The sequence below is a fragment of the Sporobolomyces koalae genome, assembly GCF_050403365.1.
Source record: "Sporobolomyces koalae JCM15063 DNA, S_koalae_JCM15063T_v1_ctg9, whole genome shotgun sequence".
Classification (NCBI taxonomy): domain Eukaryota; kingdom Fungi; phylum Basidiomycota; class Microbotryomycetes; order Sporidiobolales; family Sporidiobolaceae; genus Sporobolomyces; species Sporobolomyces koalae.
Genome location: NW_027481762.1, coordinates 464,545 through 492,163, shown reverse-complemented (window position 1 = coordinate 492,163; position 27,619 = coordinate 464,545). Strand labels below are relative to the sequence as shown.

Below are 27,619 nucleotides of genomic sequence, written 5' to 3'. Positions count from 1 at the left end.
CTTCCTTTCCTAGCACCCTGTGCGGTTCGGATTCACGAGGTGAGAAGATCAAACTTGATCACTTGCTGATCTAGTTCTTTCCTCTGAGGTCGATTCCGATCCGCTCTCTCCATCATCTTCTTCTTCTTCCTCCTGCTCGTCTTCGGATTCCTGTGTCTCCTCCTCTCTCACCGGCAAATACTCTTCTCTTCTTCCTGAAGGAGAACCTACCAACAAGTACCCCCCTCCTGCGAACCTCCCGACACTCAACTTGCGCTGTCCCCTCAAATCGGGTCTCAACGACAAAGAAGAGTACGATGAACTCGGGTGGTAGGGCAAATGTACAAGCGATTCAGGATCGGCAAGTGATGTGGTTCGTTTGATCGAGCGAGGGGATTTAGGTGAAGCAGATAGAGACGAAGGGTACTGAGTATAGCTTGTATTTGGGATCGAGCGAGAGGTTTGTGGTGTTTGGGTCGTTCGTTGAGTATCAGGACGTGGTTGATGTTGTTGAGGGTCTAGACGTTGTCGAGTTGACGAGGTTGATGACGAGACTCGTGGGCGTTCTTTTTGGTTCGAAGGTTTCGATGAAGCTGACGAATGTGACTCGACTTCGTCTTCTCGAGTCAAGAGGTACACGCCTAATCTCGCAAAAGGTTACATTAGAAGAGTCTCTGTCTCTCAAGAGAAAAGACATACCTGCAGCAGAGACCAAACATCCAAATCCAAAATTGAGCAGCTTTGACGCTGACATGCCTTTGAAATCTCCATACAGGATCGCACTCCCAATAATACTCATGAGTGCGAACGTCATGTACTGAGTCGGGATGACGACTCGAGATTCGAAACGTTGGAGACTTTTGTTGATGAAATTGACTTGGAGGAACGCGGTAGCGAGGAGGACGAGCAATACGGGATACGCGATCCAGTGTCGAAAGCTAGAATTTTGATCAAGTCAGTTCGGGAGCGGCTATGTATCACAGGAGAGAGATAGAGAGAGAATCAAAGCGCACGCATCGAGAAACATGAGGTTCAGGAAACTCGACAACGCTTTCGTGCTGAGGACGGTGAAGCTGCCGGCAAGCGCACACAAGCTCAGGTCGATCAAGACGAATTTGTCGCCGAGTCGAGTCTGAGACAACCATGCGAGACCTGCCATCGCGACGCACGAAACGACCGTGTAGGCGATAAAGAGCGGTTGTCGAAACGCCAAGAGCAGGTCCGACGGAGTAATCTAAGCGGTCATGGAAGACCTAGTGATCAGCCCTAGCGGTTTCATGGGTCGTAAGAATTTCGAACTCGCCTTGGTGTCTGATGAGCGGGAAGCATAGACGACGGTCGCGCCACCGACAATTGCGATTGCGATACCTACAAGATCTCTTCGTTTAAAGGGCTAGGGAGAGAGAGAGAGAGGGAGAGAGAGGGAGAGAGAGGGAGAGATGTCAAGCGTCAGGAAAAGAATGGACGAAGAAAGGGGACAAAAAGGGAAGCTTGCCTCGCCAACAATCGCAGGCGCGAGGAACACGTTCGCGACGAGGGCAGTCATACCGAGAGGAGCGACGAGAGACGTCGGTGCGAAACCGTACGCGAGAAAGTTGCCCACCTCGCCGAGGTTGATCAGGCAGAAGCCGCCGAGCCAGAGGGGCGAGCGCAGGAAGCCTTTGTCGGTCAACGGTCGCTTGTTCGATTTCGACGATGCCGACGATGCCGAGCGTTTGCGGGACGAACCCGATGCATGAGAGGTCGATCGGTTTGGCTCTCGAGAATGGGACCGAGGACCACCTGAGGTCGAATCCGTCTCGGTCTCGGTGCGGGATGGATGGACTTTGTTTGAATCACTGCAGACCAGCGGGGCTCAAGAGTATGAGCCCATTTGCGCAGGGGATCGAAGCGAGAGAGGACTGACAGGAGCGGTGTCTGTTCGTGCGCAGCGGAATTCTTGTTCGAGCGACCTGCTCTGTCGCGATTGGCTTGGTCTGATCTTCGAATGTGAGCCAATCTGTAGCACAAGCAGAAAGTCAGTTCCAGGTCGAGGGAAGAGGTGAAGTCGATCCGCAGTCAGACACACCGCTCGACGTTGAGCCCCGCCGAGATGAGCGTGTTGGCCAAGACCGCGATGCCGACTCCAATCAACGACGAGGTCCCTTCATGATCCATCCCGCTCGAGCGAGAGGTGATCGGCGACAGAGAATGCACGATGCACGAAGATATGAGCGCATCATCGCAAGATCGTCTGCTCTCTCCTCGTCACTCTCGTGATGCTGCCATCGCAGCAGCTCGAGCAGCGTCGCCAGCGACTCGCCCGCTTGCAACCCGAACGAGACGAACCCCAACAACTCGATCATGTCTCGTCCTCGCCGTCGCCCTCACCGGTTGCCCAGCTAGAGGTGCCGCCAGCCCACACGAGCCCTTCCACCGAGCCCGATGCGCTATGCTGGATCTGCTACGAGTCCAAATACGACACACCAGACAAACCGATCATCCACGCCTGCTCGTGCACGCTCTTGGCTCACCCCGACTGTCTCCTGCATTGGATCGCAACCCGCGCGAACCCGACTCAGCCTCCGCGCTGTCCCGTATGCAAGACCTTGATCATCGTCACCCAGGACCGTAGCGAATTCCTGCGCGTGTACCGCACCCTGCGTCGTTCCTGGGACCGCCTCTCGATCGCCGCAACCGTCGCCGGTCTCGCTGCTGGAGGATGGCTCGTCGCAAGCGCGTACGGTCTGTGGGCCTTGCGCGTCTTCATGGGCAATCGAGTTGCGCACGCACTCTTGAACCGCAATCGAACCGGGTTCCCATTCCGCCTGTGGTTGAACCTCCCATTGATCCCGTTCGCGTTGATCTTGTCCCGCACCCCTGTGATCGATTCACTCCTGCCCTTCCTACCTTTGACCCTCGCCCTCTCGACTCACCGATCTCCCGCGACTACCTTTAGCGCTTTGTCGACAACGCTCGATCCGCTCGGACTCGACGATCTCACGTTGAGGTTCCCCCCTTCACCGACCCTCACGATCTGTTTGATTCCGTGGCTTCGCATCGTGTACTTTCGGTACCGCGCGAGACTCTTCAAGCGCGTACTCGGACAGCAGAAACGCTACTTCGGGTTGGCCGGCATGATGGAGGAAGCAGCAAGAGATGAACAAGCGACCTGGGAGGTTCTCGACGAAGGTCGTTCCGGTCCTGGAGACCAAGTCGAACCAGGAAGAGAGGGCAACCGGGGCAGGAGGAACGGACTCGAGTTGGTCGCTGAGCTCGAATTCGAGGTCGAAGAGATCGAGACTGGTTCCGAACCCGAACGAGAAGATGACAATGTCGAACCAGCGCAACGACGTCGGAGACATCGACACCATGTCGATCATCCACTCGATGCACAAGGGGTCGAACCTGAAGCACATCCAGACGAAGACCGACCGCCTCCACCGTCCTCGTTACGAATCGGGATCGGTCGCCTCACTTCCCTTCTCGTTGGCGCGCTCGTCTATCCAGCATTGGCATCGCTCGCCGGTTCAGTATTATACTACCTCGCGACTCGAGGTGGAAGGGCATCACTACGAAACCCGTCTCTCCCGATCCGAACTCTGCGCAAGATCCTCGGGATCTCTTCCCTCATCGCCGCGAGTGCAAGAGCACCCTCTACACCTGCTTCACCTCTCGCGTTCCTCAACCCGTTCCAATCGAGTGGGAACGGAGTTGGAGGAATCGTCGATCCAGTTTGGATCAGGAACACGATTGGAGGTGGGATCGTTCTACTCGTTCGAGACGCGTTCGAATTGAGTGCAGGGATCTTAGAGAAGAGACGCAAGGAGAGTAGGAAGATTGTGGAACGACCCGTAGGCGAAAACCTGTCGTTAAATTCCTGACTTTTCCCTCCTCCTCCTCTCCGTTTCCGCTTTTTCCGTCCTCGAATCCCATGTTTGTAATATACTGATACCTGAATAATGTACGTTGCTGGTAGCGAGCGGCGAAGTGGCGAGTCAGTTATTGAGAGCGCTCGCTCGCCGGTGACGAGGACCTTACTGCCTTCAAGCATTTGTACCTTCTTCACTTATACCCTCCGGAGAATGTGGACTGGGAGTCGAAGCCCGAGTTTACGTACTTTCCCTCTATCCGCGGGATCCCGTCGCTTCGAACGCTATCACTCGGAGGCAGTCCGTACAGTCACGGATGGGCAGAGTATCTCTTCACCAACCTGCATGGCGAGACACCTGCCGCGCTTGGGCCAATCAGATCTCTCACCGTCAGGCTGCACATCTGCGCCGAATTGTCGGAGTTTGATCGGCTTAACAACCTCCTCGCGTCCCCCTTCTGCAAGAACGCTTGACGCTTCGTGGTATACGCTTCGGGACTCAGCTTGTTCGAGCGCCGCAGCGTTGCCTTCGTTTGCAAGCTTCACCAAGTCGAGCTCGTCTCGGCCGACTTTTGACTTCAAGGCAAGACCCGTACGCACTGAGTCCACTGCTGATTCGCTCGACACGTGACGTTGACATGAGGGATGAGGTAGTCTACGCCGCTTGACGCTTGTGCCCATGCCGACCTCCAACAGCCTCTCATTTCGTTCGGGTTTAGCGCCATCTTTGTTTCTCCTTCTCCGTGACTCTCCCTGGTTTCTGGATTCAGACGACATGGATTCAAAATCTCGCTTTGCCTGTCAGATCTCGTAGCGGTCATGGATTTTTGATCCAGCTTCGAGAAAAGCGCTTTACCGACTCGGAATGAGACACGCCTGGACAAGATAGACAACAGAGCACGAGGGACAGGAGGTACGAGAGAGTATGAGAAGGAGGAAACCTTGAGCGCAATTGCTCAGAGATCGTCCTCTCGAGGGTATCGGTAAAGCGCGGATCGAGAGGGTAGGGGTTAAAGAAAAAGCTATCGATGCGAAAAATGAACTCGGGGGACGGACGTCAAGGAAAGAAACGCTAGGGTATACAAGGAAAAGGGAAATATGAGATATCTGGTGAAACTGAACAATCGTCAGGGGAAGGGTGGGTAGCGCAGAGGGAATTAAGAACAAAACTCATTCGGGATCAAGCTTCGCCCATAGTCCTGGATGCAATTGCTGTAACGATGTGGTCCGGGATTGTGACACGTACGCTTTAGACCTGGACCCTTGCCATATCACCCTTTGGGTCAAGTCACCGATTGTCCAGAGCGAAACACTCTCTCTGGCACTTTGAACGGTCCCATCAGTACTTGAAATAGAAGATTACGCTCTTTGCCCAAATAACTGACCTCGAATCAAGCGTGTCCCGAGATTCTTGCTCGTCACCTTGGAGACGAGCTTCTCTGAACCGCCCACCGAGCCGCTTCGCTTCCGTCCATGCTCACTCTTGCCGCTCGAGATCCTGCTGCGGGTTTATCTGCAATCCGCTCGCACGGCTCGGCAAGTATATGCACCTCGAGACTTACGCGTCGATGCGGCCGAGCGCGGCGTGCTCAGTAAGCAAGTGGAGTCTGATCAAGATTCGTCAACCTCCACTTTCGCCGAATCCTCGGAGTCCCCACCTGTCGGTGCCTCCACTGCTCCCTCTCTCTTCCTTCTCTCACTCTCGCTCTCTGCCTCGCAAACATCTCCAGCCCAAATCGATCCATCACCTGAAGATAATTCCCCATGTCGATTCCTAGTTCGTTCGGCTTCGAAACGACGGCAATCGAGGCGTCCAAGCACTACCGCAGCGAGATCGAGGGCAAGACGGTACTCGTGACGGGTGTCTCTCCAAACGGACTCGGTGCGGAAGCTGCGATTGCGATCGCTCAATCGCAACCCAAGTTGCTCATCCTCGCGGGAAGGTCGGCGGACAAGTTCGTAGAACTCAACCTCACATCCCTTGTCAAACCAATAGTCATCGACTTACTTCTTCCGAATTTGAAACAGGATCAAACAGACTCAAAGCGAGATCAACAAGGTGGCCCCTGAAGTCGAAACCAAAATTCTCATCCTTGATCTGGCGTCCTTGAAAGCCGCGCGAGCTGCTGGCGAACAAGTCTTGTCGTGGAACATCGCGATCGACGTATTGATCAACAATGCTGGAGTCATGGCAATTGCTGAACGAACTTTGTCGGAAGACGGGTTCGAGATGCAGTTCGCTTCAAACCATCTCGGTCCCTTCGTGTTCACCAACACGATCCTCCCTGCATTGCGTCGATCGTCTTGTCCCCGGATCGTCGTAGTCTCATCTTGGGGACACCATCTCAGCGAAACGATTTACGACGACCCGAAAGCTGAACACGCGTACGACAAATGGAAAAGCTACGGAGCGACCAAGACGGCCAACATTCAGTTCGCAGTCGAGTTGACCAACCGTGCAGGCATCAAATCGGTTTCGCTACACCCGGGCGCAATCAGGACCGAATTGTTGAGGCACATTTCGAGGGAGGACGAGCTTGCGATGGGTAAGACCGATTTTCACTCTTATCGTGAAAACCTGAACAGTCTCTGAACCTGGTACTCCTTGATCCTTGACAAGGGTTCATCAACGAGGACGGCTCGGACGGCGACCGCTTCAAATTCAAGAACCTCGCTCAGGGTGGATCTACGTGAGTTTCCCAAGTCTTGTCTTGTTTCCGATCTCGCTCGCTTTGAAGCCTGCCTTGTGTGCTGACCCTAGCATCCTCTACATTTCAAAATCTTCGCAGTCACATTGTCGCCGCATTCGAGCCTTCACTCAGAGGGGGAGAGTATCTTGACGATTGTCAAATTCAACCAGATGTCGAAGCTTATGCGATCGATCCCGTACGTAATTGCTCCCTTTCTCATGATGAGGCTTGTCTGACGCCGTAAACATGTCATTCTTCTTCTGCTGGTGATAGGAGAATGCCAAAAAGTTGTGGAAGTTGAGCAACGAATGGACGGGCTCGAATTTCTGAGCGTGGAAATGAAGTGCAAGTTTTCGCTTGACTCCCTTGAAGGTTTAAATCAGTACCCACTTCGATCAGTGCTCTCCTGGCAATGAATCAGTTCCCGACTATCGGAACCCGGCCAGTTTCAAACCATAGAAATGCGCACGAAGCCCGTTTTCGCTTTTTTCTCCTCTCGAACTCCATGCTTGGTTTGCAAAAGTAGTTACTGTTCTCGCAAGTTGAAGTGCACGTTCCGTAAGTTCGAGGCTCAGAGAGAGGAGCATGCTCAAAGGCGATGTAAACGCTCGGAACGTCCGAGAAAGAAGGACGAGGAAAGGAGCCGTGCGTGCTTTCTCGGCAAGTACGCGCACCCGCGAGGTGTCGGCAAGTATGTGCGCGTCAGTGATTCAGTGCGGCCGGGTGAGGCTTGCTCAGCAAGCGAATAGAGCCTCATCGTGAATTACAGTAAACCTCCACTCTGAGCTCGAGGCGCGCGCCAAGTCCCCATCCTCCATGCGATGTAGCCGATCTCTCTCTCTTCCTTCTCTCACTCTCGCTCTCTGCCTCGCAAACATCTCCAGCCCAAATCCGTACATCACACACCTCTCCAACCACAAGATATCTCCCATGTCGATTCCTAGTTCGTTCGGTTTTGAAACGACGGCAATCGAGGCGTCCAAGCACTACCGCAGCGAGATCGAGGGCAAGAAGATACTCATAACGGGTGTCTCTCCAAACGGACTCGGTGCGGAAGCTGCGATTGCGATTGCTCAATCTCACCCCAAGTTGCTCATCCTCGCGGGAAGATCCGCGGACAAGTTCGTCACTCGAACCTGCTCCTCTTGCTGAACAATTGTTACTGATTCTTTCGAGTTTGTACAGGATCAAGCAGACTCAAACCGAGATCAACAAGGTAGCCCCTGATGTCGAAACGAAAATTCTGATTCTCGACTTGGCTTCGTTCAAAGCCGCGCGAGCTGCTGGCGAACAAGTCTTGTCGTGGAACATCGCGATCGACGTATTGATCAACAATGCTGGAGTCATGGCAATTGCTGAACGAACCTTGTCTGAAGACGGGTTCGAGATGCAGTTCGCTTCGAACCATCTCGGTCCCTTCGTGTTCACCAACACGATCCTACCTGCACTGCGCCGATCGTCTCGTCCACGAGTTGTCGTAGTATCGTCTATCGGGCACCATGCGAGTGACACGATTTACGACGACCCGAAAGCCGAACTTTACCCCTACGACAAAGCGAAAAGTTACGCAGCGAGCAAAACTGCCAACATTCAGTTTGCAGTCGGATTGACAACTCTAGCAGGGATCAACGCCGTATCTCTTCACCCGGGACCGATCAGGACCGAAATATTCAGGCACCTGTCGAGGGAGGACGAGCTCGCGTTCGGTAAGAGCGAATCTCTCTCGCTTGCTCGGAAACCTGGACAGGGTTCTGAACCTGGTACTCCCTTGGCCCTTGACAAGGTTTCATCAAAGAGGACGGCTCGGACGGCGACCACTACAGGTTCAAGAACATCGCTCAGGGTGGATCTACGTGAGATTCCTCAGTCTTTATTCGGATCTCTTTCGCTTGAGGGCCTGTCCCCTGTGTGCTGACCACAGATCCCTTTACATTTTTGACCTCTTTCAGTCACGTTGTCGCTGCCTTTCGAACCCTCACTCAAGGGCGGAGAGTACCTCGACAATTGCCAAATTCAACCCGATGTTGAAGCCTATGCGATTGATCCCGTACGTAATTGCTCCCTTTTTCATGACGCGGCTTATTTAATGCCAGAAACATGTCTTTATCTTTCACAAATGATAGGAGAACGCCAAAAAGTTGTGGAAGTTGAGCAATGAATGGACGGGTTCGCAGTTCTAAGCGTGGGGATGAAGCACAAATTTTCACTTGCCTCCCTTAAAGATTTAGATCAGTACCCTCGCTTGATCAGTACCCTGCTAGCAATGAATCAGTACCCAACGACCGGGAACTTGGCCAGGTTCAAACTGTAGAGATTGAGCACTAAAGCCCCCTTTTTCGATTATCGATCGTCTATCAATCCCAAAAGATTACGAACCCGATGTATCCTTTTCTAAAAAGCGCTTGAAAGAAGAGAGGAGGGTCTTTCTATCGAAAGGTATGATTCAGTCTCGTTTCGAGAAACTGACGACGGCGTATTTGCCATTGACCCTCCAGTTCTTGTCGACTTTGTCCAACTCTTCCGCTTTACCCTGTGGCAACCCAACGACTGTATCGGCTTTGAGAGTTCTCAAACTCAACAAATCGATCTTGCCCTTCAAAGGACCTGTTGTCAAGGTGGTAAAAGAAAAGCAAAAATCGGAACTCAGCCAAGTCTGGCTTTGAGGTTGGAACAAGGAAAGGTGGGAGAAAATGGTTCCGTGTTCTTCTTACCTAGGGCATCTTGGAACGAGCTCGAAGGTTCCCACCACGCATCACTAACCAATTTGCGGTAGTTGAGATCTCCCTTGAAGATGACGAGTTTCGAACGTTGCAACTCTTGCAACAGTTCGGGCGCGACTTGAGGCAGGTCACAGAACGGGAAAGGTGAAGTCCAGACTATGTACAATTCCCAACATTCGAAGAAAGAGGAACGGAATTTTCGTTAGGCGGGAATTCCTCTCGAGTCGACCAGGAGAGAGGAAGAGGGAACTGACATTCAGCCAACTGGATCCTCGAGTCGTTTCCTTGTTGACCCATCTTCAATTCGCTCGGTACGCTCAGCTTGAATTTACCGCTCTCGACATACGACTTCCACCTCTTTGCGACGGTTTCGAGACTCTCGAGGTCAGAAGGGGGGAGATCCGGGAAGAAGTCGGGATCGGCCAACGTCGACAACAGGATCTCGAAATCGTGAGGTTGTCTATGAGCGATTTCGAACCCAGGTCAGCTCTTTCGCAGAACGTCCGATACGAGAGCGAGTGAAAAGCGGAAAACTGACACGTCGGAAACGAACCAAGGGATCAGCTTGGGGTGGATGACGACCTGACTGCAGAACGGAGTCAAGGTGATGAGGAAGTCGGCGAGAACGAGATCGGTAAACAGTTCGAATCCAGACTGTCGCGAGAAAGAAAAATGCTCGTCAACCCCCGATCCTGTTATCTTTGTGCACTCGAGAGCGAGAGATGACTCACGTTGTCGAGCACGATATCGAACCGTTCATTCTCGAGGTGTTTGACATGGTTCCAACACGGTTCGAGGTCATCCCTCAACGTGAATTCTCGACCCCGTTCAACCGATTGCAGTTCTTGAATTTGTTCGTGCGTCAAACTCGTCAAGAGACTGAGATCGGTCGCGTTCCCCCACAACATGGTCTCCATCATGATTTTCCAATCTCGGTGCAACTCTTCCAAATCGGTCACTCGACCCCTCTGAACCAACTCGTTCAACGTTTTCGACAGTTCGACGACTGAAGATTTCGACGAACGCCAAGTCGAGAGTTTCTGACTCGCAAACGGATCGAACTCGTTCCAGTGTTGCGTCGTGGCGAACATGCCACGGAGTTTGCGGTAGAGGTAACATTCGGCAAAGAGCCATGAAGCGGTGAACCAAGTTTGACCTTGGTTGCGTTCCAACTCTTCGTTGTACACTTGTTGATCATGAGGGTATCCGGTATCTGTTTCGAGTCCCTCGATGTCAGCGAAACGAGATTCGGAAGCTCGGAGGGAAACAAGGTGCTCACCTTGCAGCGGTTCAAGAGGTTTGTCCGTCTTGATCTCGTAGATCAACCCACTCAATTTCTCGATCAATTGTTTCCCTTCCTTCAACTTGTCCCCTGGTTCAGTCGAACTCGAGAGTTGACCGTTGATCTTGGATAGTTCATCGACGATCCCAGTGATAATCTTCGGCCATCGCGTCTTGGTAGACTCGTACGCGAACGATTCAGGTTGCGATGCAGCCGAGACGGGTACAGGTGGGATCCAGTGAGGCATTTCTGCGTTAGAAGCGGGTGAGCCAGAAAGAGCAAGATCAAGATCAAGAAGCCACGTGTCTGCCAAACCCGATCGCCGATATCGATGATGACATGTTACTCTCTTTTCCTCTTTCTTTATGGCTCATTCGTTGAATAGGTCTAGCATCTATCTAGTAGCATGTTTTGACAATGAGCACAAAGGGAAAAAAGGGGAAAAAACAAGGGAATAGACAGGGGCTGCTTTCTTTTTCCTTAGACTGCTCGTCCGCCAATCAATACAATTACTGCGTTACTCCGACGACGCGCATCATCAGCTACTTCTTCGTTGATGAGAAGTATAAGGAGAATGGAAAGGGCAAGTACCTTTCTCGTAGACTGTAAACACGATTCCACCACTGAGCACCAATCGTGCCAACCTTGGAGTGGCCCCTCTCCAGAATCTCGTGACGCCTTCCTCTTTAAAGATCCTCGTCGCGCAGTGGAACGAATTGCGATACGCCGTCTGCGCCTCCAACGATTGCATTCGGGTCTTGATGACACTATTATCCGAGTTTATTCAGTCTCATTTCGCTCAAAACATTGCGTAATCACGTGATAGTAGGAGAAAACGCACTCGAGGGGCATAGTCGCGTACACAGTCACGACTCCAGCGATCGCACCGATTCCAAAGGTGATCCCACTCGGCAATGGTTCCCCAGGTCTCGAATTGCCACTGACGAAACTCTTGAGCGTTCCATACGTCGTGAATCGAACGGCCGAATTGGCACCTTGCCTCGCCGCAACGGGACCCAACCCTCGGTAGATCCCACGTACTCCTTCTTGCTTGACAATCTCGAGCGTCCCATGCACGAGTCCTCGGTATTTCGGGTTGGCCGATTTCGCATCGTCGATCAATTTCGTCCTTTGTGCGTTCTTTGGGCGTCAGGGATTCTCTTCTGGGTTTCAGAAGATGGGAAAAAACGAACTTGATGGTTTCGGAAGGAGTGACGGCAAACACGGCCTCACACATGCCCGCTCCCAACCCGGCGAGTAACGACCTCGGTCCACTCAACTTGCCATCTCGATCGACGAGCAGTTGTTTGAACTTGTCGTAACTCAAGAATCGTACTCCTGCTTTCAACGAGTTGCCGGCGACGAGGGCCCCGACTCCGGAATAGAATCCTCGAATCCCTTGTCGTTGCCAAGTCGTTTGCGTGATCTGCCACAATCCTGGAGCTTTCGCCGTTGCTGAACGATGTGCGAATTGAGTTTGAGTCTTGAGGTCTAATAGATGGTCAACGGACGGTGTCAGAAAGAACGCTTTCTCGGAAAGCGAGTTGGAGTAGAGAGAGAGCACTTGCATTCTAACGGGTACGTGATCGCGCCTTCGACCGCTCCTGCCGTCGCTCCTGCAAACAGCGCGAGATGAGGTGCTTCACTCTAGAAACAGGATCACGAACGGGAGGGGGGTTCAGATCAAACACCCTTGCGAGTCAACGAATCCAATACACTCGCGACAACGCACCTTCTTTCCTGTCGCTTTCGACATCGTATTTCTAGTATGCCTCGGAGGATCGGGCTGCGTGAGAAAAGGGCGAGATGACAAGAGAGAGTCGTGATATCATTTTGGCGATCAAACAACTTGCGCCGCTAGCCGGTCCAGGGTCCTCTCGCTCCTGACCCGAGTCCCATGAGTCGAGCTCGGTTGCTCCTCCTCAAAGCTCTTTCATCGACCTCTTGTGGTTCCAACGACTCTCTGCTCGAAATCTCGTACCTCCCGATTCTCGAAACGACCATCTCTCCGAACCTCGTTTCGGCTCGATTATCATCCAACTCGACGGAAACTCTCGATGGCATCGTGTTGAGCTCACAACGTGCGGTCGAAACGCTTCGACTTGCGCTCGCGCAACAAGAGACTTATCCCTGGTCCCGAATCCCACATTTCGTCGTTGGACCTCACACTCGAGCCCAGTTACTCGAAACTCTCGAACCCTTCTCGAAAGGTTCGGACGGCGACGAGGTGGTCATCGAAGGACACGAGAGTCGGACTGGAGCGGATCTCGCTCGTCACGTGATCGACTATTTCAATCGTCGACCTCGACCAAAAGACCCACCTCGACCACCTCGCAAGTTGTTGTGGTTGTCAGGGACTCGAACGAACGATGCCCTCCCGACGAGTTTGGAACGACACGAGTTCGAGTTGGAACAAGTTCAAGTGTACGATACGACCCTCTCGCCGACATTCTCTCAAACGTTGATCAAACATCTCGAAGCGTGTGACCCTGTCGACCGAGTTTGGATCGGAGTGTGTTCTCCGGTTGGAGCGGGATACTTGATCGACACGCTTCGGAATCATGGCATGGATCCGACGAGGTTGGACCAGATCAAGTTTGTCGCGATTGGAACTACGACAAGGGATGCGTTGGAATCACACGGTGTGACCGTCGATGCAGTAGCCCAAGTTCCTGGAGAACAAGGGATTGTAAAAGCTGTACTATTGGCAGAGAAAGAGACTTGAAGTGATTTTGTTGTTGTATCATTCAACCAGACTCTCGTTCCCGCAACCTGCAAGGGAAAAAAGGGATCTGGTACAGAAATTGCGTATCTTTCACTGTTCCGAAACCATCAAGACTGCACTCGGAGTCAATCCCAATTCTCCCAACGTCTTGTCGAGGTCTTGAACACCAAACGTTTTCCTCGGGAACGAACTCGTGAACCCAGGGTTCTGAATCCCAGTTTGACTCGTAACGAATTCTGAAACCTGTTTGAGGGTGTCTGAGCCTTGAGCAGTGTGAACGATTGGAGGTCCATTCGGAACCCTCAATTGTAACCTAGCCGTTTGATCGTAATCCTTCTTGTCTGCAGGAGCAGCGGTCGAAGCAACGGGTTGTTGAGATGTCGAAGCATTCGCGGTCGCTCCGGTAGGGTTTCGTAGGGCTTCAACTGCAAGATCTGGGTTGCGACCTTCTCGTAGAGCTTTCTCTCGTGCGGTACGTTCCGCCCGAGCTCGTTTGTCCGCTTCGATCTGATCCTTGATTCGCTTTCTCGCCGCAATCTCGTCCGCCTTGTCTGTAAACACGCAAGGACGTCAATCACCTCGCAACTGGAGCGTCGTGGATCCCGAGGTATCTCTTTACCTTTCTTCCTCTGAATCGCAGCTTTCTCTGCTTCTTTCAATTGAAGTTCCTGTTTGATCTGTTGCGCGTCTTTCCCTCCTTTCCTTCGAATCGCTTCGTTCGCTTTCGCTTCTTCCGCATCTTTCTTGGCTTGTACTTTTCTCTTTTCTTCCATCTTGATCCTCAACTGTCAGAAAAAAACCCCTCTCGAAAATCAGTCCTTTCTCTTCATGTTTTCGCGATCGAAGAGACTCACCTCTTTGAGTTTTTCAGCTTTCTCTTCTTCGGTGAGAGGTTTGATCTCTTCCGTACTTTCCTCGAATGAAGAATGTCCAGATTTCGTGCCATGGAATTGAGCGAGAGCGGCATTCCTGAACGTTTCTGAGTTGATCCACAAATCCCGAGTACGAGGGTCAATCCTGATTCAATCTGAATTTCGCGCGAGTAAGCGAAGAAAGAGTGAAATGACATACTGCCACACTCGGTACAACGCAAACTCTATTCAAAGGTAATCAGCTTTCGTCCACCGAAGGAAACGCTCGAAATACAAGAAAGCACAGGAGACAAAGAAAAGGGAAACTGACTTTGGCTTCAACAGATCCTTGAATTTCAACATCTTGATCATCATCCTCTTCCTTGTTTTCTGTGGTTGAACTTGTTGTTGTTGTCGTAGACCACCATTCTTCGGATTGATCTGCATGTTTCTCCAAGAAATCCAATCTGAAAGAATAATATGTGTGTGGGGGGAGGGGAGAGAGAATGGGAAAAAGCACGCAGGTAAACGCAACAAGGATCAGTCTTGAACTCTTGTACCAGGCAAGAAAATGGGGGGTAGACTGGTACTGTCGGAGGCTATGGAAGCGAGTGAGGAGCTGAGGAGGGGAGGGGATACTTACGCAGGTGAGAGTCCCGAGTTTGAAGTCGATCCAAGTGCCTTGTCGACATGAGATTCAGGGAATCCCATACTCAGGAGTGTATCTCGATCTGACATTTTTCGGAAGCGTTGAATCGAGTGTTGGGTGGAGAAAAGAGAGAAGAACGTCGGGGGTTGATCGCGACGACGGAACGGACGCGGCGACGATGACGAACTCACGCGTTTTTGTCTCTCCTTTTTCTCTTTTCCCTCGAATGAGATTTATCTCGTGAAAGCAATTTGCGACAATGATAACTGGCTATGTTTGTAACGAACAGAGATACAAATACCCCAATCTTCGAAAAGAACGAACTAAGCAAACAAAAAAAAAACCAAATGATCCAAATCACCGAAAGCAGAAAGGACCCATCGGAATCCCCTGTTCCCTTCCAATGTAAACATATGACTTGGAAATATCCCTTAGAGAAATGCCGAATCCCTTCGGCAGAAAAAAGAACCCCACGGGTTCTTTCAGTTCATGATTCCTCTTGCGATCCTCCACGTTTCTGGTGTAATGTACCCTTGTTGAACGAGGATGGCCAGCAACAAGACGAATACCGTGATCCACACGATCGTCATTTTCGATTCTCCACCTGAAAATTCGAGAAAAAAAAGCACCCAATCATCATCAGTGATCGTTTCGAGAGAAAAAAGAACCCAAAAAAGGGGAATAAGCACCTCGTTGATCGACTCCGGGAACGACAATGACTCTGAACGAGTTGTCTGCTGAACCCGATACCAACAGAGTTCCGTTCGGGTTGAACTTGAGACAGGTCGAAGGAAAGTCGTGCGCTTTCAAAATGGTCATGATTGGCTTTCGGAGTGTTGACATCCCAATTCACAATCAGGGGTTTGGTTCGAAGAAAAGGGACAAAGAGAGATAGTTTTTACCCGAAGCGTAGTTGCGTCGAGAATCCCGATCGAGAGGTCTGAAGATCCGTAGGCCAACAAAGTCCCATCCTCACTACAAGATCGGTTTCACATGAGCCATCAGGGAAAAGAACCGCGAGAGGGTCAAGAGGAGGAGACAACCTGAACTTACGAGACATCGAAACTCGTGATCGGTTTCATGCCGACCGTTCGAGTCTTGTTCAATTTCCACAAATTCGTGTCCCACAAACTGACAAAACTCTTCTTGTTCTTGTTTGCGTCGGAACGTTTCCGTTTCTTGCCTCCTCCTCCTCCTCCTGTTGAAGAAGGCGTTGCGTTGACGACTGTGTACAAGTTTGAAGCGGTTCCTTGTCGACCGAACCTTGTAAAAGTTGGAACAAAAGCGAGGTCATTATTAAGTGAGACAATCCAATTGGAAGAGATAAAACTTACTTGGCAGCTCGGAAGGTACAAGCGAGTTCCTTTTTCAATACAGGCCTCTCGATCACTTGCAGAGGTTCTTCATCGTCTTCTTCTGGTTCCCGTTTGTCTTTTGTGCGAGCGAGGTCGTTGGGAGTGGTCGACCACACGCACAATTTCGTCGAACTCGTTCCGACAAGCTTGCAATCACAGACGAGTTTTAAGTGGGTCAGTTTTCCGGACCGAGAGGCGTGGGATTAGTTTGGATTTACCATGTCTCCTTGATCGTTGAAATCGACATCAAACACTTCTTCACCTTCGTACTGTCTCGTCGTGTCGTTCTCTCGAGACAACGGACCTTTCGACATGACGTCGTTCAGGTTGGGTAGCGACACGAGGGACAGTTGGGACGCGGTCGAACCAAGTGCCAACAGTGGAGCGGTCAAAGGGTTCCGAGGTCTCGAGAATGTTGTCACTTTCTGGTAATGGTCTGGATCGAGGGATTTGAGAGTCTGTTTGCGCTGTTCAAAGGTGATCCTGCAGGACAACAAAATTCAGGCAGAGTTCCGAAAGAGAGAGAGAGACGTCGATGACTGACAGGTTGTCGAGAGGGAGTTGAGGCGGTGAATCCGGGGAATGGTCGAGGAGGTCGTCCTGATCGTAACGGAACATGCGCAGGTTGTGGTTGGTGCCCTGTTTGAGCGTCTCGAGGTCCGAGTTGATCCCAGCTGCGATCGTCTTGCTCTGTCTTGCCAGGTGGGGGGTTTAGGACTGGAAACAAAGAGAGAAGCGGGAAGCCGTACGGGTCGGTGGATGGCAATCGTCATGGGCGCGTCTTCCTGTTTTGACAGTTCGTGTTCGGTCACGAGTGCGAGCTGTTTCGCTGTCGGGAGGATGCGGTACATGGACTGCGTCACATCGCGAGGCGGGGTTCAGTTTTCTCGCACAGAGATGGAGAGGAAGAGAGAGAAGCGAACGAGTCGATTCTTGACTCCCGTGCGAGAACTGCCACCGCCTCCAGCGAGCACGACGAGGTGGTCCTGTGCGAACTGGACCGAGTAGACCGGGAACGCGACATCGAACGCAAAGTGTTGATTCGTCGAGCCTGGTTCAGCCGTGAGCACGTTGGCCGTTGGAGCTGCGGGCATGGTTTGGTGCCGAGTGCGATGACGAAGCGAGGTCAAGAGATGAGACGCCTCGTCGAGTTGACGCGCGAGTTCAACTGTGGGAGGCGGCGCACCTCGTCTCGCCGCTACTTGCCAGTCACACCGCATGGCCGAGTCCAACTTTCGCACAAACCTCGCAGGCTGTCAGTCCCCTTCCTCCCTCTCTTGAGCCCATCTCTCTCTCTGACGTGTGACTTTCCCCTCTCAGTCCGATGGGCACAAGGTTCGAACGATGATTCGGCCGCAACCGCCGCGAGCGAGCAGTCCCCGTTCGCACGCTTCACCGCCGCCCTCTCGAGTGGGATCCCGCTCCGGTCGAACGAACGCTCGAACGAGGAAGAAGCCTACTTTGCCCTCTCGCGCTGGGAACGCTTCTTGGGCTTCTTGATTTGCACTGCCGGTGCCGCAGCGTGCTTTGCCCTCAGCTTCTTCATCGGTCTGCCCCTCCTCGCCGTCAAACCCCGCAAGTTTGCCGCAAGTCTTGGCTTTCCCTCCCCTCTCTCTCGTTCTTAGAGCATCGTCGGGACTGACCTGCTTGTATTGATACAGGTTTCCTTCTCGCTTGGATCTGTACACTTTTCTATCTACTCGACACATTACTCGGTTCACTGATCCTGTTTACGCGCAGATCCTGTTCATGATTGGATTCTCAATCCTGTCCGGTCCCGTCGCTCACTTGAAGCACCTCGTCAGTCAAGAACGGTTGCCCTTTACCGGAGCGTACTTTGGATCGTTGGCTTTGACCCTCTTTTTTGCTCTCGTCGCAAGTTTTCTCTTCTTTTCCCCCTTCTTCTCCTCTTCTTCTTCTTGACTGACATTGATCCCGTCATCTACTGCGAGTAGAGACATTCGTACTTTGCGACTCTGATTTGCGCCGCGATTCAATGTGCCGCACTCGTGTTTTACTTTGTCTCGTATTTCCCGTCAGTCTCTAAACCCCTTTCTTCGATAGAGACGGGGGGAACAACTGACACTGGTTTTGAGGAAAACAAAAAGGGGTGGGTTCCAAACTCTCAGTTTTGGAAGCAGGATGGCATTGCGAGGTACAGCATCCGTTAGTCCTTTTTTCTCTCTCTCACTGCCCGAGCACAAGCGTATAGCTGGAAACTGATGAGATTGTGCTTAGTACCTACCGGTGTGAGTGAGCGAGTCGAGGCTCGTGTTGTACAATGTAAATTCGGGTTTGTTATTGCAACGAGACGAGAGAACTTGTGTGTACCCATAAGCCTCGCGCACGTCTTTGGGACCTGCGGTCGACCGACAGTTCTAGACCTGCAGGCGTGCCAATGAGCTAGTACTGCACATATGATCAAAAGAGAAATTGAAACCTTCTCGCAGCACTCGCGAGCGCGTCGCCAACTTTAGATTGCTCTTCTGAATTTCCCGCGTTTCGATTGCTCTGTCTCTATCTACGCTGCACGAGATGACGGAACCTCATCCTCGAGACGCTCAATTCGCTCAAGCAGACTACTCTGTCCGTCTTTCTCTCCCTACATGACACGGGAGCTGCTCCCTCCCCCACAAGCTAATCGGCAACCAGCTGACGTAGCACTTTTGCGTCGTATTTCAGACGGTTCTCGATACTCTCACTCATGAACCGACTGATCCACCTCCAGCGTTGGATGTTCATACCCCTTCAGATCAAGCAGTTCATCATGCATGGCTAAAGAAACTCGTACCCGGGATCGAGACGTAAGAAACTCTCTCTTCCCCACTTCCCTTTTCCCCTTGCTGACTTTTTTTCCAGGTGACTTGGAAAACTATAGGATCGCAGCGAAATATCATTTGGGCAATTGGGTTGTCGATCGTCAATCTGGACAACGTCGATGGGAGGTAAGTTACCAATTCTGTTTTTCTTTCGAGTGACATCAGCTTTTTTTCTCCTCCTTTCGTTGAACCAAAACATTTCTACCACGATAGAGTATGCCGATCTATGTCAGGATTGGAATGCAAATGCTCTATCATGGCAAAGAACAAGTTAAGAGTTTTTTCTCTTCTTTCTCTCAAACAAGGAACTGATGTGATGTGGCGAGAAAACAGACCAAGCTTGTCGAGAGCGCTCGAGTTGAAGCCATGTTGAAAGCTCAATCGATCAAACAAGGAGTAGCGTACGATACGCCTGATCAAGCACTCGAACATATTCAAGCTTTTGTCAAAACCTATTCAAGTAGGGTTTCCCGACCAAAATCCTAACGGAGGAGCAAGCTCACAAATGTCGTTGAATAGTCAATTGTGAAGAATTGCTCGAACCGGATTTGACCCAATATCCAACCTTCAATACCTTCTTCTACCGCAAACTTCGACCGAATGCGAGACCTCCATCGAACCCTCAAGATCCGAAAATCGTCAGTTCGGGAGCAGACTGTCGATTGACCGTGTTTGAAACGGTCGACAGCGCGAAAGAGTTTTGGATCAAGGTTCGTTTGCCAATTTCCCCCAAGATCAGGGGGTCGCTTCTGACATCTCGCTTTCCCTCCCCTGTGAAATATTTAGGATCGAAACTTTACTATCGCTTCGTTGTTGCAAGACGATTCGCTCGCAAACACGTTCGAGAACGGTTCCGTCGTCATTTTCCGTCTAGCGTGAGCCATGTTGTCTCCAATTATCTCTCCTCTTTCCCCTTTCGCACCCAGCTTGGAATTCGGTGTTCTGAGACGAAAAAGAGTCCTGACCGCTGTCTTCCATCTCCTGTTCCTCTTTCCCTGTCTTTCAGACCTGCCGATTACCACAGGTATCACTCTCCTGTAACTGCTACGGTTGAATCCACGACCCACATTCCAGGCCAGTACTATGTATGTTAGCGAATACCATATCATTGCCCTTTTGACGATTCTCTGACGACATGCTCGCGAAACAGACGGTCAACCCTTGCGCGGTGAACGAAGACCTACCCGTGTTTACCGCAAACAAACGAGATGGTCAGTTGGATAACTTTTGCCCGTCATGAGATCCTCGTGTCTCCTCTCTTTCGTAGGTAGGGAACTTGGACAAGGCTAACGAAATCGACCTCAAAATTGGATAGTTACGACGCTCTCTGCATCTCGAGGTCCCGACTCGACCCCGATCCAAGTTGCGTTTGTTCAGATCGGCGCCATGCTCGTCGGATCGATCGTACAGACAGTCACCCAAAATCAAACAGTCAGCCGTGGAGACGAACTTGGATATTTCGGTATTTCATAATTCTCTTGTTTCGATTTTTCCCTGCTTTTCAGTTTCTTGAATGTTTTTTGAACGGTCGGTGACAGCTTATGGAGGTTCGACTATCGTCATGTTGGTCCCTCACGGTTCGGTCGAATGGGATCGAGACTTGTTAGACAATTCCAAGAACAAGCTCGAGACTGCGATCCGAGTTCGTTCCTCTATCTTGGAGCTGTTTAAACTCTCTAGATGCTGACCAAGAGCTTCCTGCAGGTGGGCGAGCAGATCGGTAAATTCGTTTGAAAGCGTATATCCATTCCTCTCCTCTCAGAATGACTGTCGTCAATTGCCAAACACTTCTCTCAGTAGTGTCCATTGTTGTAGATTGCGTGAATTCAAGTGATCAATTGGTCAATCGGCTGAGAAGCGTCGAAACTCGTCTCGACCAACTCTTCTTGCCTTCCAATTCGAGAGTCTTTGCCGTTCGCTGTAGGATCAACTCCACTTCTTGCGGTCCCGCTCCCTCGTCTCTTGCCGTTCGAACCGATCGACGCAGTTGAACGAGCGCAGCAACATCAGGAACTCCTTCGGATCTGATCTCGAACGCGAGTCGAGTTTGTTCCGAATCGAACGTCGGGTCCAAGTTGGAGAATGTCGATTCGGGACCTTCTAGGTATCGGTTCAAACTCGAAGGTGAACCTTTCAAGTGTGACGCGAGCGTATTCGAGACATGATCGATGAACGCGGAATTGAGAAGCGGTTCCCTCGAGGACGATGACGACGTTGTTGAACTCGATCCAGAAGTTGATGAAGTGGATCTCGATCTCGACGCGAACAATGACTTGAAGATGCCACGGTGATAGAATTCGACCACGAGTTCAAGTTGTTCAGCCGCGACAAGGTGTTCGGAACTCCAAGGTTCGATTTGCGTTCGTGACAAGATCGAGTGGGAGTGAAAGATCGAGTGATACACGTGGGTAATGTCTCGTTTGTCCTTGGTCAAGCATTCGAGCAGGACGGACGCGCAGAACGCTTCGAATGCGGATGGCGATCGCTCGGATTCAAGAGGGACACACAGGTGTTGGGTTGCGGCGATCGCTTCGACATCGTCTGAGAACGCTGCAACGAAATCGCGCAACCCTGAGGACGAGGGGTTGAGCATTCTCGCCGTCTCTCCAAAATCGTACACAGACGAGCCCGTTTCGCTCTTGGACCGCGTAAAGATGCTTCGGATGCCGCGGGGGTCCTGCGCGTAGGAGAGATGTCCAGTACGTCGCTTGACATACAACGTGCTGTCGCGCAGGAACCTCTCGAATTGCGCCGGATTCGAAGCGAGTCGGAGCGTGAACCCCCAGTATCGTGGCGACTCGACCTGAATCGAGTCGAGTGATCGAAGATCCGGAATGAGCGTCGGCGCGACAAGCTGCTTTGCCTTGACTTCGATTTTGCTCTGTGGCTTGCCCGACCGACCATCGCTGAGGTCGGCGAGACGCAATCGCACGGGCAGGAACACGGGCTCATTCGAATCGATGTCGCGCGCTTCGAGATATCTGGGTTCGGCCGCAAGCGCCCACAGGTGACGATACGCTTGCAAGTGCGCCCGGTTGTCCGTCGAATGGGCTGGGAAGATCGGAAAGAGGGCGAGGAGGAGAGTCGCGATCGCGCCATTCGAGTTCGAGAGGGTGTACTTGGCTTCTCCGAGAAAGAGAAGACCGAGTGCCATGTGCGTCGACAAGTGGTAGCCGTACGTCAACCCCTCGCTCAGGTGTCCGTGGGCTACTCGAAGCCGGCGCAGCACGTTGAGCTCGCCCGTTCCGGCCATGACCATCGCGAGGGCAATCGAGACAGCGCCTAGACAGGTTCGCAGCGAGTGTCGCTTGATCTTGGCTTCAACAGTTGCAGCTATAACGGATAAGGGAGAATGCCGATCTCAGTTGAAGCTCTCTGCAGCATCGGAAGCGAGAGAGACGATCGGGACTGACCTTTTGCGTAGCACGCGCGCGTCAAGCGGTCCATGTAGTGGATCAGGGTAGCATGTGCTTCCGCCGTCGCCGTGCCGGCGAATTTGAAACCTGCCGCGAAACATGCGCCGGCGATGATGCTCCACCTCGCGACATGCAATTCAGGATCGACCGTCTTGAGGTTCGAGCGTGTTCCCGAGATTGGATCGATGTCGGCAAGGAATGCCGGCAAGGTCGATTCGATCCATTCTTTCGTGGGTGTGACCGAGTTCCACATGACGAGGCTTCGAGCGAGAGAGCGCAGAAGCAAGACGTCCGATCGGACATAGTCGAGTCGGCAGGGCGAATCGGGAATCTCGAAAATGTCAGCGACGTCTTGACGCTCGGACCGGATGAACATGAGTGCGAGCGCAATGGTCGCAGCTGAAGACGTGATATTGACATCGATTGGAGCCGAGGCCGAAGTCGCAGAATAGAACGCGCCTGGTAATGGTTTGCTATGCTCGCCGAGGATCAGGGCGCGGAACACGCGGAGGAGGTCAACCTCACTCGCGCTGGTGTTCGCGTCTGATGTACTGGCACGGTTGCCTCGTCCGAGCATGATGAATCCAAAGGAGAACCCGCACGACAAAGCATATGCTTCTCGGCTCGCCGCTGCATCCTCGACAGTTGTGATCCTGATTGCGCACAGCTCCCGAACCATGACGTCCGCCAGGCTTCTTCTCGCCGTGCCAAAGTGCAACAAGCCGAGCGCAACAGCAGCGGCTGATTTGGTCATGCCCGACACGTTAAGGGAGGATGATCGAGGTGGGTGCAATGCCGGGAGGTGAATCGAGATGACAGACGTGACAGTTGGATCACTCGTGCCAAGGTAGGTTACGGCGAGACCGAGCAGGATTGCAACTGAAGTAGGGTCGTGTTTCGCCTTGAGGTATTCGTACGCTTGACTGCTCAACATGGAGCCGAGATGTCCGTTGAGTCCCAACCCAAGCAGCAAACCCGCATGCCTTGCGTCGAGTTCAGCGGGCCGATTGAACGAGAGTTGCGAGGCATCCATTGGTGTCGTTGCATCCGTGCCGAGTCGTAGTGCAGTTGCGACTCCCGAATGGAAGTCTGGCCATTCTGCTCGATCGGGCACGGCCGCTGCTGCTGGGTCACGTTCTTTCTCGACCAATCCGACGGGAGACGACATTGGTACGATACGTGCGCTTGTATTGACTTTTGGAACGTCGAGTGTGTCGGAAAGGGATGTCGGAGACGACAGCGATGAAAGGTGGTACATGGCAGCACCGATGGGCAGGGCGAATGTTCTATGCGACAGAGCGCTGAGGATGCTCTGCTGCACTTGCGGAGTTAGCTGATCTCTGTTTCGACAGCGGAACAAGGAGCCTGTAGTCAGCCACCTGTCGAATCTTTTCGAAACACACACGAATCGTTGGCGAAACTGACAATGTTTTCTCGCCAGGAGCAATCACGACCGGTTCGACAAATTGCAACATTCTCGCGACTTCCTCCAGCCTCTTGTCCTCGTTAAATCGGGCAGCGAGCGGGACGTGCGCGAGAGCCGATCGATCTCGAGTCGACAGACGGTCCGATCTTGTTGCTTCGGCAGTGCCGGAGGCGACGCATTGTTCGACCTCTTGTGCGAGAGCATCCATATCGAACGATTCAATCCGCTCTCGGGTTCGCTGTCGTCCGTGACTCTGCAGAGAGCACGTCGATATCGCAAAGAAGAAGTGCAATGAACGGATCAAGAACTTACCTGGTTCGACCAAACTTTCTTATTCGGCATGGGTTCCAACTCTCGTCGGCCTATGAGCTCCCACATACCCTCACGACTTTCATCGCCGTCTGGTTCGGGTGGATCCAATTGGCATGTCCTGATAGCCTCTCTGATCGGGAGCACGATTCCAACCGGTACGTCCTTGAGAGTAGCCCTCGTCCATCCCAACCCGTGAATTTGCATGATCGTACGGTGCGCTCGTTCAGTTGCGCTTGCAGATGTCGCCGTTGTCGATGCAGGCGACATGTCGGAGTAGATTCGGATCATGTCAGTCAGAACTGACAAAGGTTGCGACGTCTCGCCATAGTACAGGCAAGCGTTCGAGATCGAGAACAGTTTGTTGATGAACTCGATCGAGAAGCTGGACGAATCCGGTGGGAGCCGATATGAAAGGATGTTGAACAAGTGATTGAAGATGTTGGGCGGGATCTTCGGTAGCAACCCCAACCAAGGCGAAGCGGATCCCTCTGGCGCAGAGCAGGAGATTATCAGAAAATGCAATGCATTGTTTCGCAATCAGGTAGAGAGAAAACAAGACTCACGATTAAGCGGGAATCGAGCGACATGTGGTCCCCAAGTCCTGATATACTCGTCAAGCCATCCTTTCGCTCCGACTGCAGCAGCAATCTTGGCCACGAGCCTCGCAAGTTTGAACGCGTCCCGACTAGTCGAAATGCGCAACCGCAGCGACTGTACCACGAGGTGTAGAGCATACAGAATTGAAAAGTCGGCTGGAACCAGCTCGACGTTGCCGCCGCTCGTAGCAGGTCGACTTGGCGTCTGAGCGGTGTGCGTGTTCGAACGTCGAAGTCGGCTCAAGAACGGATCTGGAGATGATGACGACCTTTTCGTAATAGTCGAACCAGTCAAGTCGTGACCGAATCCATACGTCGATTCTAGGACTGCCTTGACTCGATCGTACCCTCGGCCGGTCTCGTTCCGAGTTTGTAGCATGACCTTTGAGAGGAACGACTCGAACCGATCCGAGTCGTACACTTGCGCGATCGTTTCCAATACGGTCTGTCCCAACGGATCCATCTCGAATTCGAGTTGAACGAAACTTTTGTGGTTGGCCAGGACGATATTGCTTCCTCCGTCAGATTCGATTCCGGTCGATTCATGCGCCGTGATCGCTTCCGTAGAGAGAGGTCCAAGGCTCATCCCTCGCATCGCGACGAGTTCGGATTGACCTCGTTCGTTGACCATCAAGAGATCCTGCACGTTGGGTCGGGTCGCGATGACCGGACATATATCAATCGCGTTGAGCTGTTTGATCGGTTCACATTTGGTTTTTGGCAAAGTCGAACTCGTGCTGGTAGACGAGGATCCGTCATGACGATTGACCTCATCAGACGTGAGCGAGAGTATCAGGACTCGGTTGGTCGATGGTAGGTGAATCGCCAAAGTCGCTTCCCGATTCGAACGAGTTTGATCAAACAGACAGACTTTGATGTCTTTCGAACTGTAGCAGAGGAAAAACAACAAGAGCTCAGTCGAAACAGCAGAGCAAGATTGTGAGAGAGAGGGAATGCAAAAACTGACTCGACGCCCGGTTCGAGATCCCCCTGCCAAATGCACGTAAAGGTTGAATCGATTTCGACTCCAGGAGAACGTACGTGATGGTTCTTGTCGACCCATTCGTCTTCTCCCAAATACATGGTCGCTTCCCGATCCATCATGGACAACAACAGATCTCCTCCTGCTCCTCCTCTTCCTGGGGTAGTTGACAATGTCGGAGGGACTACCCCTCCAACTGAAGACCCTTGCGAGAGGGCCATACGATCCATCGTGACGCTGAGATCGTTTCGAGTGAGACTCGTACGTCGATACATCGGTTCGACATCCTTGCAGATCGGAGGGGACAACGAGTTGAGCATGACGAGAGGGTCCGTCGTCATGGCAAGGTTTGTTCTCCTCGAACCTGACGTGTTGTGATGACGAAGATGATGATGATCATTCGACATAGAGGTACCAAGTTCGAGCGAAGTCTCGTTTGGATCATGATGTTGAGAGAGAGACAGTCGGACTGAACGTCTCGGTCTTCGAGTTCGACTGGTCGGAACAGGAGTCGTTGCACCAGTAGACCCTAGATCACCTTCTCCAGTATGAGCAGTGGCAGTACCAGAATCGAAGGGTTCGAGAGTTGGACTGGTCGATTCTTTCTGAACCGAATCGTATTGCCACACTTTGACCTTCCTGTCGGGTTCATGGACACTCACTGCGATCCTGAACCCTCTCCTTCGATGATCGTGAGTCGAAACAAACACGAATCGTTCGTCGAGATCTTGCATCGTTTGATCATTCGACTCAGAAGCGAGGGTTTGAGAATCGTTTCGAGCAGCAGCGACCCTGCACGGTTTCAATTCTCCATACACTCCATCGCGTTCATTGAGAATCCACCACGTCGGGATCGTGTTCGATGGTGAACCGGGATCGAGTTCGGTCGTCGTAGTCCGATCATCGTACGGGAACACCTCTTTCAACCCTTCCCGGGCCCGTTCGAACAGGATCCCACCTTGCTCGAGGGGGAACACCCGAGCGACTTTGAACGGCAAGTGTAACGGAATCCCTCCTTGCTCCTCTTGCTGTCGAGAGGACGAAGAGGTTGGTGTTGCTGTGGATGTCGGAGCAGACGCGGGAGAGATGGGGTGGAGGAACGCGAGAGTTTTCAAAACGATCAACAAGTACGAATCGAGTTGTTTCCTGTTCGAGGCGGTCGCAGCAGGGCGAGGGGATGATGACGAAGGGATCGGAGGGTCGAGGGGGAGTTTGAGTGCTTCATCAGACCATTCCTTCTTGCCCTCCCCTTGACGTTGTCCAAGTCGAGTTCTGTATGGGCCCCACAAGGGAACATCGTGCTCTGATAGAGGGAAACGATCGACAGTCGTTCGAGGTTGCGAAGAACCGGGTTCAGGTTCAGGTTGTTCGAAGCGGACGAAACACACATGTTCGATCGGTTGCCCAACTCGATCATGATTCCACTTCATCTCGATGGTCGTTCTCGCACGGGATGACAACCCTGAAGGGTTTGGATGAGATGAGATCCATTCGACGGTTGAACCTGACCACGAAAGTTGATGCAAAGATCCTCTCGAACCTTGTGGTACGAGATCTTGTGGAACGAAGATCCTGTTCTTCTGTTTCGTGTTCGTTCCCGTTCTAGTCGGTAGCGAAGGTGCATCAAGTTGACGAGAAGTCGCGATCAACGTTTCCTTCAATGTTCTCGATCTCCCTTTGTTGTCGGTCACGATTGTAGACTCGTTGTCATTGAACAAGTTTGTGGGCAAGTTGTACAACCGAGCGAGAGACGGAGGTGACGAGAATGTCGTTGTCGGTTCGATTTGATGGTCGAGCCGAGTCGCTCGCGAAACTCGAACCACCATGATCACCGGTGTCCTCCTTGATCTCGGCGAGGCGAAACGGCGGCGCAAGCAAGCCCCGAGGATTGGCGAAGAGAAGTGTCGATAAAAGTTGGATGATGCACGTGAACGCGTGGGGGCGACGCCAGCTTAGGGAACGCGCGT

General features: G+C 52.2%; 12 protein-coding genes across 12 annotated transcripts; 6 read left to right on the top strand and 6 right to left on the bottom strand.

The window, feature by feature from the left end:
• Positions 1 to 48: 48 nt before the first annotated feature.
• On the bottom strand, positions 49 to 2,136 carry JCM15063_002556 (uncharacterized protein; the record flags this gene model as incomplete). Its single annotated transcript, XM_076677656.1, has 7 exons — positions 49 to 620; positions 679 to 917; positions 993 to 1,213; positions 1,283 to 1,372; positions 1,475 to 1,817; positions 1,886 to 1,978; positions 2,048 to 2,136. 7 exons carry the CDS (start codon positions 2,134 to 2,136, stop codon positions 49 to 51), a joined length of 1,647 nt encoding a protein of 548 aa, XP_076535354.1.
• A 101-nt stretch (positions 2,137 to 2,237) lies between these two features.
• Positions 2,238 to 3,842, top strand: JCM15063_002555 (uncharacterized protein; the record flags this gene model as incomplete). The annotated part of the gene is made up of 1 exon (XM_076677655.1): positions 2,238 to 3,842. The coding sequence occupies one exon, from the start codon at positions 2,238 to 2,240 to the stop codon at positions 3,840 to 3,842; it is 1,605 nt and encodes a 534-aa protein (XP_076535353.1).
• Positions 3,843 to 5,593: 1,751 nt separating this feature from the next.
• JCM15063_002554 (uncharacterized protein) lies at positions 5,594 to 6,849 on the top strand (the record flags this gene model as incomplete). The annotated part of the gene is made up of 5 exons (XM_076677654.1): positions 5,594 to 5,784; positions 5,858 to 6,375; positions 6,450 to 6,519; positions 6,619 to 6,715; positions 6,793 to 6,849. The coding sequence occupies 5 exons, from the start codon at positions 5,594 to 5,596 to the stop codon at positions 6,847 to 6,849; spliced, it is 933 nt and encodes a 310-aa protein (XP_076535352.1).
• A 600-nt stretch (positions 6,850 to 7,449) lies between these two features.
• On the top strand, positions 7,450 to 8,376 carry JCM15063_002553 (uncharacterized protein; the record flags this gene model as incomplete). Its single annotated transcript, XM_076677653.1, has 3 exons — positions 7,450 to 7,640; positions 7,705 to 8,225; positions 8,303 to 8,376. 3 exons carry the CDS (start codon positions 7,450 to 7,452, stop codon positions 8,374 to 8,376), a joined length of 786 nt encoding a protein of 261 aa, XP_076535351.1.
• Positions 8,377 to 8,962: 586 nt separating this feature from the next.
• JCM15063_002552 (damage-control phosphatase ARMT1 family protein) lies at positions 8,963 to 10,768 on the bottom strand (the record flags this gene model as incomplete). Its single annotated transcript, XM_076677652.1, has 6 exons — positions 8,963 to 9,123; positions 9,231 to 9,395; positions 9,494 to 9,699; positions 9,778 to 9,893; positions 9,971 to 10,452; positions 10,519 to 10,768. 6 exons carry the CDS (start codon positions 10,766 to 10,768, stop codon positions 8,963 to 8,965), a joined length of 1,380 nt encoding a protein of 459 aa, XP_076535350.1.
• A 233-nt stretch (positions 10,769 to 11,001) lies between these two features.
• Positions 11,002 to 12,277, bottom strand: CTP1 (Ctp1p; the record flags this gene model as incomplete). Its single annotated transcript, XM_076677651.1, has 6 exons — positions 11,002 to 11,033; positions 11,113 to 11,288; positions 11,363 to 11,650; positions 11,715 to 12,012; positions 12,090 to 12,168; positions 12,254 to 12,277. 6 exons carry the CDS (start codon positions 12,275 to 12,277, stop codon positions 11,002 to 11,004), a joined length of 897 nt encoding a protein of 298 aa, XP_076535349.1.
• A 141-nt stretch (positions 12,278 to 12,418) lies between these two features.
• Positions 12,419 to 13,246, top strand: HEM4 (uroporphyrinogen-III synthase HEM4; the record flags this gene model as incomplete). The annotated part of the gene is made up of 1 exon (XM_076677650.1): positions 12,419 to 13,246. One exon carries the CDS (start codon positions 12,419 to 12,421, stop codon positions 13,244 to 13,246), a length of 828 nt encoding a protein of 275 aa, XP_076535348.1.
• A 90-nt stretch (positions 13,247 to 13,336) lies between these two features.
• On the bottom strand, positions 13,337 to 14,835 carry JCM15063_002549 (uncharacterized protein; the record flags this gene model as incomplete). Its single annotated transcript, XM_076677649.1, has 6 exons — positions 13,337 to 13,797; positions 13,866 to 14,031; positions 14,101 to 14,225; positions 14,318 to 14,342; positions 14,429 to 14,564; positions 14,741 to 14,835. 6 exons carry the CDS (start codon positions 14,833 to 14,835, stop codon positions 13,337 to 13,339), a joined length of 1,008 nt encoding a protein of 335 aa, XP_076535347.1.
• A 393-nt stretch (positions 14,836 to 15,228) lies between these two features.
• Positions 15,229 to 17,195, bottom strand: JCM15063_002548 (WD40 repeat domain-containing protein; the record flags this gene model as incomplete). The annotated part of the gene is made up of 9 exons (XM_076677648.1): positions 15,229 to 15,350; positions 15,436 to 15,571; positions 15,649 to 15,721; positions 15,800 to 16,009; positions 16,081 to 16,247; positions 16,320 to 16,584; positions 16,646 to 16,791; positions 16,851 to 16,955; positions 17,025 to 17,195. The coding sequence occupies 9 exons, from the start codon at positions 17,193 to 17,195 to the stop codon at positions 15,229 to 15,231; spliced, it is 1,395 nt and encodes a 464-aa protein (XP_076535346.1).
• Positions 17,196 to 17,319: 124 nt separating this feature from the next.
• Positions 17,320 to 18,354, top strand: JCM15063_002547 (uncharacterized protein; the record flags this gene model as incomplete). Its single annotated transcript, XM_076677647.1, has 7 exons — positions 17,320 to 17,356; positions 17,422 to 17,687; positions 17,763 to 17,783; positions 17,842 to 17,976; positions 18,057 to 18,136; positions 18,210 to 18,267; positions 18,340 to 18,354. 7 exons carry the CDS (start codon positions 17,320 to 17,322, stop codon positions 18,352 to 18,354), a joined length of 612 nt encoding a protein of 203 aa, XP_076535345.1.
• Positions 18,355 to 18,636: 282 nt separating this feature from the next.
• JCM15063_002546 (uncharacterized protein) lies at positions 18,637 to 20,654 on the top strand (the record flags this gene model as incomplete). Its single annotated transcript, XM_076677646.1, has 12 exons — positions 18,637 to 18,687; positions 18,784 to 18,905; positions 18,980 to 19,046; positions 19,134 to 19,190; positions 19,254 to 19,380; positions 19,440 to 19,630; positions 19,707 to 19,795; positions 19,927 to 20,005; positions 20,071 to 20,131; positions 20,236 to 20,382; positions 20,459 to 20,562; positions 20,625 to 20,654. The coding sequence occupies 12 exons, from the start codon at positions 18,637 to 18,639 to the stop codon at positions 20,652 to 20,654; spliced, it is 1,125 nt and encodes a 374-aa protein (XP_076535344.1).
• A 100-nt stretch (positions 20,655 to 20,754) lies between these two features.
• On the bottom strand, positions 20,755 to 27,478 carry APC1 (anaphase promoting complex subunit 1; the record flags this gene model as incomplete). Its single annotated transcript, XM_076677645.1, has 6 exons — positions 20,755 to 22,253; positions 22,334 to 23,676; positions 23,762 to 24,015; positions 24,075 to 24,562; positions 24,638 to 25,557; positions 25,638 to 27,478. The coding sequence occupies 6 exons, from the start codon at positions 27,476 to 27,478 to the stop codon at positions 20,755 to 20,757; spliced, it is 6,345 nt and encodes a 2,114-aa protein (XP_076535343.1).
• Between the last annotated feature and the right edge of the window lie 141 nt (positions 27,479 to 27,619).